At 43.8% G+C, this 12,614-nt stretch overlaps 1 protein-coding gene across 2 annotated transcripts; it reads right to left on the bottom strand.

The window, feature by feature from the left end:
- Nucleotides 1-409: 409 nt before the first annotated feature.
- Nucleotides 410-12,342, bottom strand: LSM11 (LSM11, U7 small nuclear RNA associated). Of its 2 annotated transcripts, XM_041397971.1 has the most exons (5): nt 11,939-12,342; nt 7,873-8,012; nt 7,040-7,123; nt 5,237-5,539; nt 410-4,828 (listed from the first exon to the last, which is right to left on the bottom strand). In XM_041397971.1, the coding sequence occupies exons 1-5, from the start codon at nt 12,330-12,332 to the stop codon at nt 4,799-4,801; spliced, it is 951 nt and encodes a 316-aa protein (XP_041253905.1). In that variant the 5' UTR covers nt 12,333-12,342; the 3' UTR covers nt 410-4,798. The 2 variants fall into 2 exon arrangements, with proteins under 2 accessions (XP_041253905.1, XP_041253904.1); XM_041397970.1 differs by having other exon boundaries at nt 410-5,539.
- Nucleotides 12,343-12,614: the final 272 nt, after the last annotated feature.

Genomic DNA, 12,614 nt, shown 5'->3' on the forward strand with positions numbered 1-12,614 from the left:
CAGAGCTCAACTGCCCAGTGCTGGCAGGATTGTGCCCAAGGCACAGGTTAGAAAGCCACTTCCCATGTCAAGGAGTTACCACCACCTGAGTAATTCCTTTCCCCTCCTTTGTCTTTGCCTAATATTCCATTTAACACTACTCTCTGTCAGTGTGAAGCCATTCCCCCTTGTCCTGGCACTCCAGGCCCTTGTCAATGGTCTCTCTCCATCTTTCTTTTAAGCTCCCTTCAGGTACTCGAAGGCTGCAATTAGGTCACCCCAAAGCTGCTCTTCTCCAGGCTGAACAATCCCAACTCTCTCAAGTCTTTCCTGGTTTGCAATACTTTAATTACAATCAGAATTTCAAAAATTCTGTAAAAATTTACTTTTCAGCAGCAGCCTTTCCTAATGTTCTAACTTACTTTTCCAATATTATTTCTAGTCAGCAGCAGCCTTTCCTAATGTTCTAACAGACTGTCTTAGCATTGCTATTAGCACAAACTTGAATTTTTTTAGCCAACGTCAAGAAGCGAAAGCATGAACTGAAGTAGTTCTGGGCTGCAGATGCTGCAGACCTCAGCATTCATATTTTACACTTGGCAGTGCAGGCAGGAGAGAAAACATCCTCATATTAATTGGCAGTATTTGCAGTTATGCTCTGAGGCAGACACTGGAATATACCAGAGCAGCTTCTCAGGCAAGAGCTGTCCTGGCTGAGGGAATCACTGCATCTCCTCTGAAAAGCTGCAGACTCTGCCTTCCAGCTTCATCCAGTGGCAGAGCTTGTGGTGTAAGTTGGTGTTTATAACTCTGATCTGTTTAATCAAAGACAGGAAGTTCACCATAAACATCTTCATAAACTCAGTGTTTTCAGTCTGCTGTCCCTGCTCCATTTTCCTTCAAGACTCTGGATCAAATCATTTACATCTGTCTCACTTAGGTCAGTGCCAGTAAGAAACAGAAAGGCTGAGTGTGGGCAGAATGTCGGACAGAATGTCAAATTCAATAAAAATTACACACCTTTTTACTCTGCCTCTTTTTATCCTGCACACCTCTTCACCCAGTGATTCACAGCTGCAAGTGGGTGACTGCAACAACAAACTAGGAAAACCTAGCACTTTGTGAAGGAAAATAAGTAAAAAAAATTTCTTTAAAAGTTTCAAAAAAATCAGTTTACTCCGAAAGGTAATATTAACCAAGATAAATAATTCTTCTGACCAAATAATTCCAAAAATCTAAAGAGAACAGTATGAAAATGAAGAACAGCCAAAGGCTCTTTGAATTCAAAACTGGATGGGGTAACATTCCTTAGGGAAGGGTAAAAAACCAGGGGGCACTCAGGCCTGTTCCTGCTGAGACACTGCCCTGCTGAGGGAATGCTGCAGAAGAAACAATGAATCCAAACACTGAAGGAGAAGAAGCAGATGGAAAACAGCACTCACTGATTAATTCAGTAATCACCTGCAGAGGACATGCTAACTACTTCACTCTAGGTCAGAAAAAACCCTTCCAGGCAATTAACAAGCTGGATGAGTCAATGGAGAGAAGGAACCAAACCCACATAAGATTTTTTCCCCTTTGGCCTTACCTTTTCTACAACCACAGCCCAATGAGTGTTTGATAAAAACAAAGCACCTCTGCAAAAACATTTCCTAAGAAACAGTCCCAGAAATTAGAAATTATTTTAAAACTTCCTCAAATTATCCCAACTCTTCTTTGAAGTTATTGCAGAAAACTGCTCCCTGCAGTAACTGGGTGCCTCACCCAAACACACTTTAAGAACCACTGCTGAGCACCAGGCTGAGCAAAGTCCTAGAAACACAGGACAGGTGGCACCTGTGGATCCTTTCTAGGGAGGTTTTCATATTTGCCCAAAGCTTTTTCACTCTCATGTTGCTCTCTGTTTCTCACTCTTCATTCCTTAGCACAAAAGACTTTGGTGTGTTTGTGCTCACAGCATCACTGCAGCAAGAGATGAAGGGCTGAGAGCAAAAAACTTTTTGAACAAAAAAATTTTATGTTGAGTTTGGAAAAGGAAAACCACAGAAAAAAGCAACCAGAAACAATTAAAAAAAACCACTGAAACCCAAAGCTCATTTGGTTCCAAAGGTTGTTTTCTTCTTTTTTAAAACAGATTTAGGAGAATATTTCAGTGAGGTAGAAGAACCCATTTCAGAACATGACATTCAATTTTATTTAAAGAGCAATGTTATCTGAAGTATTGAACAAGCAAGTGACAACACACCTACAAGATCACTTGCTTCATCACAATCACGATGCTTGAAAGAGACAAAATCCATAAGACAGCATTTTAATAATGCATTTTAAAAATACACAATGCCAGAAAAAGTGGGAAAAGGAAGACATTTTGGAAGATCTGAAGTTGTAGAAGAGGAAGCAGCAGTATTTAGGAAGCAGCTTGGAAATAATGAGAAAAGTGGACAGGAAGGTAGGATACAAATGAAGAACCAAAAAAGAATTCTTTGAATCTAAATTGGAAGAGAGCAGTTTAACCAACTTCACAGATGAGAGGAGGAACATTTTAACAATGAGGTAGTGCAAAAAAAGTAGATAGTCGATAATCCTTAACCAGGTTTGCTCACCAAGGTGATGATTCTGGAAGAACAGGTTAGGGATGATATAAAAATCAAGGCACAAACTTAAGTCTAAGCACCAGCATTTTTCATAAAATGTAAACAAAAAAACTCGTAGATGTGAAGCAACAAACATCTGTAAGGTTTCAGGGAAAAATCCATTATGAAAGGAAACATTGACACTTCCAGCAGCAACTGAGAACTTGGGAAAGTGTCAATCAACAGGAAAGGCAGCACAGCCACAAAGACATTCATGGTAGTTGTATCTTAGTTAATGCACATGGCTTAAACTAGGCAGACAAACAGATTTAAAAATATGAGGTGAAGAAAAGCAAGAATTCAATGAACTGTCACTGTATGTCAGCCTGAGGGTGATCTGACACCCTTTGGTCAAATATGAAAGAAAGAGGAGAGGTCAGAACCAGTGGCCTTTGGTACTAATAGAAAAGGAAGAGAGGAGTCATCCCAAGCAGCTGAAATAAGAACAAAGCTGCCAGAAAACAGAGAGGAAAATCCCCACAACCATAAGGAAGAAAATACTCATTTGTAATAAAAGCTGCTGGGAAATCAGGAGCAGATATAAGCACCTTTTTTCTAGCTTCACATGTTTCTAGTAATTTGTGAGGTTTCTGGTTAGTACATAGAAAGCCAACCAGGAAAGGGTGCAGAAAGCCAGGACAACAAGAACAGTCTTTGTAAACCAGAATTTAGAATGTCCTGAGGAGACAAAGTACTGACAGGAGAAAGAAAAAAAAAAAAAAAGAAGAAAAAAAGGGAAAAATTGCAGAGCATATGAACACAAACATGAACTTTAAGTAAAGCAGGGAGGGCAAACAAGAACCTCCATGAGAAGAATCTTTTCAGTGCCTAGTCTCAGTTCACAGAGGGATGGGATTACAGTAGTAAAGCAATGATTCAGAAGAAGCTGCAGAGAGTATTTAATTTTTTTCTTCTCTTTTTCTCCCTTGATGAAACTATTTTGCCTCAACTGTACTTTTTATTCTGTCCCAGGCTGAACTTGGCTTTGAGCTCAGTGGCTGAGCTCATCAAGCCCCATGTCATATGAAATGTTGACACAAGTTTCAAGCTCCCCCAGAGGCAAACAGCTGCTTTGTGTGTCCAGAATGCCTGCTAAATGATTTCTGTGATTCACCCAAACACCAGACATATCCCTAACGACCAAGCAAGCAGAATGCTGCATCTGCAGCAACAGAAATCCATGTCACCCACAGTACAACCACTCAATTTGAGAACTCAGGGCATCTATATGCAATGTAAATCCTGCTATAAAGCAATTTCCCAACTTCAGCTTAAACACACAGAGCTGCTGCAAAGCACAAGGCAGTTGATATGAATACAGAATAGCAGCATGAAATCTCCTTTGACAACAAAGAGAACAGGCTACATAATGAAACAGCTTCATTTACCCTCAAACTTCTGCAGGTAGGTTTTTTGGAAAGCAGTTCATACCTGCAGAACCCTGGCCTGACCTGCAGTAATTCAACAGCCCTGCTAAAATGAAACACTGATGAGTTGAGTTTGACTTCTATACTTCAAAACCTTTGCAGGCACATCTCTAAAGCTCAACTGGAATTAGATGATGCATCCCTCACGTGGACAGGAAAGACCCATGAAGATTCCTGCTCCATGAGAACTGCTGGAGACACAGCAACTCTGGTTTCAATAGAGGGAGCCTGAAAGGTGTTTAAATACAGGACAGGTGTGCTAAACACAAACACACCTGAGAAAAACCCAATCTTTGCCAGCTTCACTCTTACACTTAGTAGCAAGTGGGTGAAATATAAAAGGATAATTTTCCATCTTCACCCACAGATAAACTCCAAACAGGGAGGTCTCTGAGTCAGCCACATCATCTGCTTGCTGGTAACAGGGCCAAAGCACAGCATTACAAAGAGAGACTAAGCTTTGATAGAAACAAGTTACAGTCTTGCCATCACACACATTCAAAGATTACTTTACAATTAAGAGGTTTTCTATCACACAGAGCATTACAGAGCTAACTATGGCAAAGAGGCCAGTAGCCATCAGCAGGATGTGACTCCAATGTTTTATAAACTGTTTCAAAATTACCATCAGAATTATGTCTGGAAAAGAGGACATCCATGTAACAGCAGCAGATAAACTGTTGGTCTCATTAGCAATTTCCTCTTGATACTACTCAGAATGTGCAAAAGAGCATTTCTGATTTATTGAAGGTCCAGATCTTATCCATAAATGTGTGCCACAAGTAGTTCCTGTAACAGAGTACACCAAAATTCTCTTACAACCCTCTCAATTTAGCTTCTTTTTAAGAAACAGTGGGATCTGTTTCTTAAAACATATCACAGAAACAACTGTGTTGCTGACCTTCTCCTGAGATCCCCAACAGGGATCTAAGGAGGCTGCTTTGGCATCAAGCCCAGGATGCTCAAGTTACAATTCTTTCCCCTGCCTTGAGGTGGCAATGGGAAACCAGCCACGGTACCATCCTACTCAATGACAACTCTAAATAGCAATGGGAGCTGCAGCAGCAAGTCATGCTATCAAATAAATACTCTGACAAAGGCTCAGCCAAGTCAATGTGCTAAATGGACAAGCAAGACATTCTCTCCTCGAATAAAGATCTGGTTTATGTGGCGTGTGAACACCTGCTGATAATCCACCTTGGGCCGCCTCCTCCTCCGGGGCTGGCTCCTCGCTCGGGCCCCACGGGCGCTGGCCCCCTCTGTGTGGGCAGTCCTGCTGCCCACATCAGCTTCACTTCTGTCACCTGGGGTCTTCTTCTCTCCAGCTCTGCCCAAGTGTTTCTGCCTCTCACGCTCCTCTTCTGCTCCTCTCCCTCTTCCAGACCCAGCCTTCAAACTCAGCATATGAGAGTCATTTGTCAGGGCCAGCTCCTGTGAGACAGTCTTTGAGTCAGCTCCCTTCTTCCCCGAGGACTCCTGCAGCTTGAGTCTGTCAAACAGCTGCAAAAGGACAGTTGTATGTATGACCACACTCGTAAAACAAGAGAGGCCGCTTGTTCCACACTTCTACATTGCATTTTCATGTACAGTCACAAATCAGCTCACAAGACACAGTGACAAATCTCCACCAGGAATAAAGACCATGTTTGCTTACCAAAGTCAAACAGTGACAGAAGGTGAATGAGTATCTTGCGTGGTCATGACTGTCTTAATGTGAGCACCAAGGAATTTAATTTTGGGAGCAACACTGCTGTGTTTTTAACTTTGTTCCTTTAACTTTGGTCAGGAGAAACAGAGATACCAAGTTGCCCCTACAGCTCACTTTTCCCCATGTTCTTTTAATGTTGTCAGACAGTTTTAGAGAGATTTCCATCCCTGCATCATGAATCCCTAAGATAAGGGGCCTCCATTAGCAAAGTCTGTACACTGAAAAACAGGGATTTTTTGTGTTCCCCAAAATAAACTAAAAGATGACATGTGGGTATTCTGGGAGGTGAGCAGATCACAAACAACAGAAAAATAATAAAAGCTACATCAGCAGACCCAAAGCACTGTATGAACTCATTAATCTAAGAACACATGGTGCTGAAACAGGAAAAGAAATTGCTTTTACTCTGGCAGCAGACAAGCTTTTATGAAATAATGACAAATGAGATTTTTGGTTAGCCTCTCTCTTCCCAGCAACAGGCTGGAAAGCCAATGCCTATGAGAGTGAGCTAAAGGAACAATGACAACTTGATTATTTTAAACTAATCTTTAAAAGAAGGAAGGGTGGGATCTACCAGAAAACAGATTTAAATGGCAGGAATTTAAAAGCAAACCCCTCACAATGAAACATTTTAAATGCTTTTGTGATGCTTCTCTGATGTTCAAAAGGCCTGGAGCTGTTGCCATTCAATGGGCACTGCCCTGCCACATTTTTTTCCCTTCATTGTTCAGAAGTTCATCTATCATCTCTTCAGTTGTCAACGTGGTAAACAACTCTATTTGCAGCTGGATCCTAGAGAGTGGAGAGCTTTGGAGATCTTGGGCTTCACAGTACCCAGGCTGGAAGCTCAAGTGACCAAGTGTGTTGTTCCTCTGGCTGCAGACATAGACTGTGCCATGAGGAACTTCAGTACCAAAGGGATGCTCTGCCACATTTTCTGGCAAGACAAACACGGACCTGATCAGTCCATGGTGCAAAAAACACACAGAACAAATCCCACATCAAAACCCACACAGTGAGCTTCTAGAAGTTCAGCATGCTACATTAAGCAGTGGCAACAATTCTGATCTGATTCTAAAGTGGAGCTTTAGTAACAGTGAACAACTAAAGTACTTTCAGAAAGATCAGAAAACATTTTGGGTATTTTTTTTCTCAGTTCAAGTTATTTTAGAGTCACCTGTAATAAAAGGAGGTAAAATATTTCAAATTTAATCACAGGTTCCAAATCAATGCTCCCCTTTTCTTTGAAAAAGGAGATCCTAATAAGAAAGAAAACAGCAGATGTCACCTACTCGGGTCAGTGACAGCTGAGGTTCTGCATAGAAGGCTTTGCCCATTACTGGTTTCCTGTAAGTCTCATCCACATCTGTCAGGGCCTAAAAAAGATGAAAGAAATGGAAAGATTGAAATTAAAATAAAACATGAAGCAGCTTTGGACCAGCTTTGTGTCAAAGCATTATGAAATTATGTTCTGAGAGAAAATCTGTCCCAGGAACAAGCTGTGCTTTGGAGCTGGTTTGTTAATCATCTAAATTGTACTGAGGTATAAAAGCAGCAGTGAAGTTCATTCTGCATTACTTGCAAAATCTGTGATCCTTGATTGCAAAATCCTTCCCTCCTCCCCACTTCCAAACTTCTCACACCTCCAGGCTCGGGAATATTTAATAGCTGCTTTTCCATCTACTGTCTTTAAGATCTTCACAAGGTAGAAAACAGGGAAAAGCTTTTGTCACTGGCAGCTCAGGGATGTTAGTGAGAGAAAACAGGGAAGCACTCACCACTACAGAAAGATTGGGTTTTGCAGAGAAAGAAAGCTCTGGAAGCTTCTGATATTCCTCATATTCCACCTTTCTCTGTTCTGATACAACACTATGAAGATGTTGGGAACTCTTCAAAGCTTCTCTCTCACCTAAAATCTCTCTAAGATGGTTGAGAACCTCCCAGATGTACCAGTCCAACACCAAGTTCCACTTAAGTCTGAAACCCAGCACTTGGTACTGGAGCAAATTAGTTTGTGAACCACAAAACCACATTAACATTCCCTGCAGGTCGTTTGCTTAAACCTGTTGCAAATTTCAAGTTTTCAATACAACAGTTACAAATGAAGGGCTGGAGCAATAATTACCATATTCCAGAATTTGTCAAATGCAACCAAAAAGCCTGTGCAGACTCCACGAAGCCCTTTGAAAGTGCGGATGTGGACATTAATTCTGACACCATCTCGGACACAGCGATGGAGCTCCCCCAGTGGGCTGCCTTCATGGACTAGAACAGAAAGAGAACATCACCAGTCTCCATCAAAATACACAGAACCACAGAACAAAATCATAGAATGGCCTGAGTTGGAAGGAATGATTAAAGATCATCTTCTTTCAACTCCCTCCCACAGGCAGGGACAGCTTCCACTAGACTAAGGTTGCTCAGAGCCCCATCCACCCTGGCCTTGAACACTTCCAGGGCTGGCACAGCCACAGCTCCTCTGGACAATCTGTGCCACAGCCAAGAATTTCTCCCTAATATCTAATCTATACCTACTTTTTTTTTTTTTTTCAGTTTGCAGCCACTCCCGCTTCTCCTGTCACTACATATTTTTGTAAAAACTCTCTCTTCAGTATCTACCTATCTAAAAACCACATAGAAATCCACTCTATGTACAAGTATGGCTTGGCACAACACTTGTGCTCACAACAATAGCAATGAAGCCCCAAGCACTGTAGCACACTGTGGTTGCCATTACCAGACCACCAAAACTCTTCTTACAATGGGTAGAGCCAAGACCAGAAAATATGAAGGTTTTGCTTTACATAGCCCACAGCCAAATCAGCCTTAGCTGGAGATCTTTTTGCTACAGTTCAAAAACATGCCAAGTAATCCAAACTGTAAATAAAAGTAGTTGAGAGGGAACAGAAAGCTCACAGGGGCAGAGTTAGTTCCACAGAAAAGAAAAATGCCTGGTTAAGGCTACCTCAGATTAGTTATGAGCTGTGAATAAAGAATTGTAGCAGATTTGTTCCTTTTCTTTACAAGGGGATTTCTGAAACAATGAATGACAAAGATCCTTCAACTTACTAAACTGGACCAGTTTAAACTGATGAAAATGCATTGTTTCAGTCAAGATTTCAGCAGCCAGCTGAACATCCTTCAAAGTCCTACAAGTCTCTGGCAAGGAAATAAAATTACTCTAAGGAGCAGCCAGCAATTAAACCATGCTAAAGCCCAGGACAATAATGCTTTAACCAGAGCAAAAGTGAAGGAATTCAGTAAAACATACAGCTTGCCTGGCTCACACAAGTCTTGTCTTCACACCAGAAATCTTTGCAAGTGTAATTTATCTAGAGGAATAGATATTATTTACAACTTCCACCCATGCCTTGATATCCATTTGCAAACACAGCCCCAGGATTGCTGTACAATTCCTACTAAGAGTTAGACTTGGTCTAAAATCTCACATGGTTCTCCACATTAATAAAATATGTGAGCCAGAGATGACCTCTGACCTTGCACTTTAGGGACTGTACATTCAAGGTTTGATTTGCACACCAGAAAATGCTTCCTGTGAGTGTAAAGTGACTATGTAAAACAGCTGATCTGCAGGACTGGGCTGCAGGGTAATTCATGGCCACAGCAGGGAAATCTAAATCAGTTTCCTCTGAATTAACCTAATCACATTTATTTTTTGAGATCCATTGTCTTCTTGCCAGCCCTCTCCAGCTGGATGACTGCAGGAAATTGGTTTCACACGGAGCATAATCTGTCTCAGCACCTCCCAGCCTTGCCTAGGGGGTCTTTCCATGAGCCTCTGTCTCCTTCAGCTGAACTGATAACAAACATGTTCTGGATTGACAGATCCATCACAGGAACCACAGATGACACCACCACGATATCAAATTGATGCTTCCAATCAGAAAACAGTATTTTTTCTAACCAACCATGACAACTTACATAATAATTTAAAATCCAGACTTATTTTTGATTTTAAGTTCCAATATTTCCTTTTAAGTAGGAACTCTGTCTACAACTTTTTACAGAAATCTACATCCAACCCTTATTTTCAACTATGCCTCTGTCTCTCAGCACCCAGGAAAACACTACACAGCTCCACCAAATCTACACTCTGCCCACCTTTCCTTGCTGTGTAAGGTTCTGGCTCCTCCATGGCAAACTTCCAGCTTCATCTGAGCAAAAGGGCAGAACATACTATCCAAAAACCTCTCAACAACTTGATATTCTGAGAAAAAAATAAAACCAGCAAGGCAAGGCATTTATTTTTGGAACACACCTCCTCTGCAAGCACCAAGGGCTGTAACGAGCAGGCTCTGCACACAACTAAATCTGCCTGTGCCATCTGCTTTGGTACAGACCAGCATGAACAATGTTTCAATAGACAGGGAAAAAAGTTACCCAGTGGGTACTCAAAATCCAACCCTTACCTGGATAAAAAAAGCACGTGCTTAATACCAGAACTCTGAAAAATTACTCCAAAACTACTATAAGTAGAGGGCAAGCACCTAAAAAATGTGAAAATAAAGATCTAAACTCCGGTTAAGTTCAAGTCCTTGCCCTCAGGGCAGACTCTTATTAAGAGGCAAGATTAGAAAAACCTCAAGAGAAAAGCTGAAATAATTCAGAACACTGTCAAACACCTTTCCACCTGCCCTGCACATGAATTCTCTGCCCCTTGGTGAATGCAAATTGATGATAAATAGCTCCTCCTGAACTGATCCACACAGTCCAAGTTCCAAACATCTGTGGTGCAGACATTCCCCCAGTTACAGGAAAAGCACACGACTTTGGCTATAAATCACTCTTAAAACACCCCAGGCTGCTGAATAGCACTTTCTGTATCAGCTGTGCCAGACCTCTTTGAAGTCCAGATATGGATGTATGGATATTACGTCGGATATTAAGGAGGTGTTCTTAATTGTTCTTAATTTTTACAAGTTTTTTTTTTTTTTTCAATTTTCATTACCAGTGCAAACTGAGATATTTTTTATTAGGATCTGAAATCAACATTTAAGGTCAGTTTTCTGGAAATCCTGGGCCAACAGAACCTCTGCATTTGTGCAGAACACTAAGTGTAATACTTAAGATCACACAGCAACTATAGCAATGAACACATTGTGTTCTAATGTCTAAGCAAGAAAAAGGTTTTGCCTTGGGCATTCAGAATTGAACATTTTGGGCTTTGCCTTTTTAGAAAAAAAATATTTAAGGCGATGGTGCAAAGATAATTTGATTCCACAATGAACCCCAGTGTTTTTAATTAAGTGCACTAAAGTTACATCTCACCTGCCATTTGATTCTTGGTGCGAGGGCACAAGTAGCACCTCTTCATTTTTAGGGGATGTTTACCCTGACCGCACACACAACAATTTTACAAGAAATACGTATCATCATCACAGCTGATGAATTTAAATTTACATCACAGCTACCTCTCACCTCAATCCACTGCTCTGCCATCCTGTTACCAGAAATGCCAGTATTTCTGCCTGCAGGATGTTTGGTTAGCAACCAAGTAACAGCAGTGTGTTACAGACTTTCCCTGTGGTTATGGTTAAACTACATCCTGGACTGACCCAAGTATCAGTCATGGTCTAAAACAGTACTTTTGAGAATATAGCAGTGTCTCATCCTTTTTCTCCTTAAAACCAAGAGGATGTATGTAATTCACCAGTTAACAGAGCAGAACATCACTACAACAAGTCAGTATCATCTCTGTGTAAGCAGCTCTGTGAAAAGCTGTTCCTCATTCCCGCACACCATTTCAGAGAATCACGGAATGGTCTCGGTTGGGAGGAACCTAAAAGCCCACCTTGTTCCAATCCACCTGCCATGGCCAGGGACACCTTCCACTATCCCAGCTGGCTCCAAGCCTCATCCAACCTGGCCTTGGACACTTCCAGGGATGGGGCAGCCACAGCTTCTCTGAGCAACCTGTGCCAGGGCCTCAGCACCCATCAAACGAAATCATTGCCCCCACACCACCCACACCTCTGTCACCCAACCGCTTCCGCCAGCCATCGCTCCCTCCTCACCCCCAAACTCCCCCAAACTCCACCGCAACTCCACGCCGGCCCAGCCGCAATCCTCGACGCAGCTCAGCACGACCCCGGCGCTCACAGCCTCCGCCTCCCCTCAGCCCCGGCTCCCTGCGCCCGCCCAGCCCGGGGCCGCGCTGCCCGCGCCCTTACGGGGCATCCTGGTGAGGACATTGCGCGGTGCCCGCCGCCGCCGCGTCGCCGTTCCGCCTTCAGCCGCCTCCTGCTCGGGGTCCGCGTTGACCATGAGGCTGCGGAGGCGCTGGATGCGCTCGGGGTCGGGAGCGGGCCGGCCCCGGCGGGACGCGCGGGCGGCGGGGGCACCGCGGCGGCCGTGCGGGCGGCGCAGGCCGCGCTGGAAGCTCTCGTACTCGGCGAGGTTGTTGAAGCAGGGCGCGGCGGGGAAGGGCAGCGGCGTGCGCGGCGAGTAGAGCGCCAGCAGCGGGTCGAAGCGGCTGGAGCTCACATCCAGGCGGCCAGGGCTGGGCGAGCGGCGGCGGGAGCCTCGCGGCTCCGCGCTCGCCGCGCCCGCCTCGTCCTCCTCCATGCCGGGCTGCGGGCGGCCGCAGCGCCCGGGGCCGCCGCCAGGGGGAGCTGCCGCTCAGCGCCGTGGGCCTGAGGGCGGAGCGGCCGCCATGGGCGGGAGGGACCCGGGAGGGACCCGGGAGGGACCGCGGGGAGCACGGAACCTCCCTGCTGCATCCGGCACCGGGGAGCGTCCAGCAAAGGCCGCAAAGATGGTGAAGGGTCTGGAGCATCTCTCTTTTGTAAGAGACGCTGCGGGAGTTGGGCCTGTTTGGCCGAAAAGACTCAAAGCGGGGTTTCAAAA

The sequence above is a fragment of the Onychostruthus taczanowskii genome, unplaced genomic scaffold (genome assembly GCF_017590055.1).
Source record: "Onychostruthus taczanowskii isolate IOZ18803 unplaced genomic scaffold, ASM1759005v1 scaffold14, whole genome shotgun sequence".
NCBI lineage: Eukaryota > Metazoa > Chordata > Aves > Passeriformes > Passeridae > Onychostruthus > Onychostruthus taczanowskii.

Bases quoted from the DNA above. Each gene is read 5' to 3' on its own strand.
- LSM11 (XM_041397970.1), bottom strand. From the start codon at position 12,332: ATGGAGGAGGACGAGGCGGGCGCGGCGAGCGCGGAGCCGCGAGGCTCC. The intron at 8,013-11,938 runs GTAAGGGCGCGG...TTTCTGTTCTAG, and splicing joins TGTCCTCACCAGGATGCCCC to TCCATGAAGGCAGCCCACTG. The intron at 7,124-7,872 runs GTAATTATTGCT...CATCTTTTTTAG, and splicing joins TTGACAAATTCTGGAATATG to GCCCTGACAGATGTGGATGA.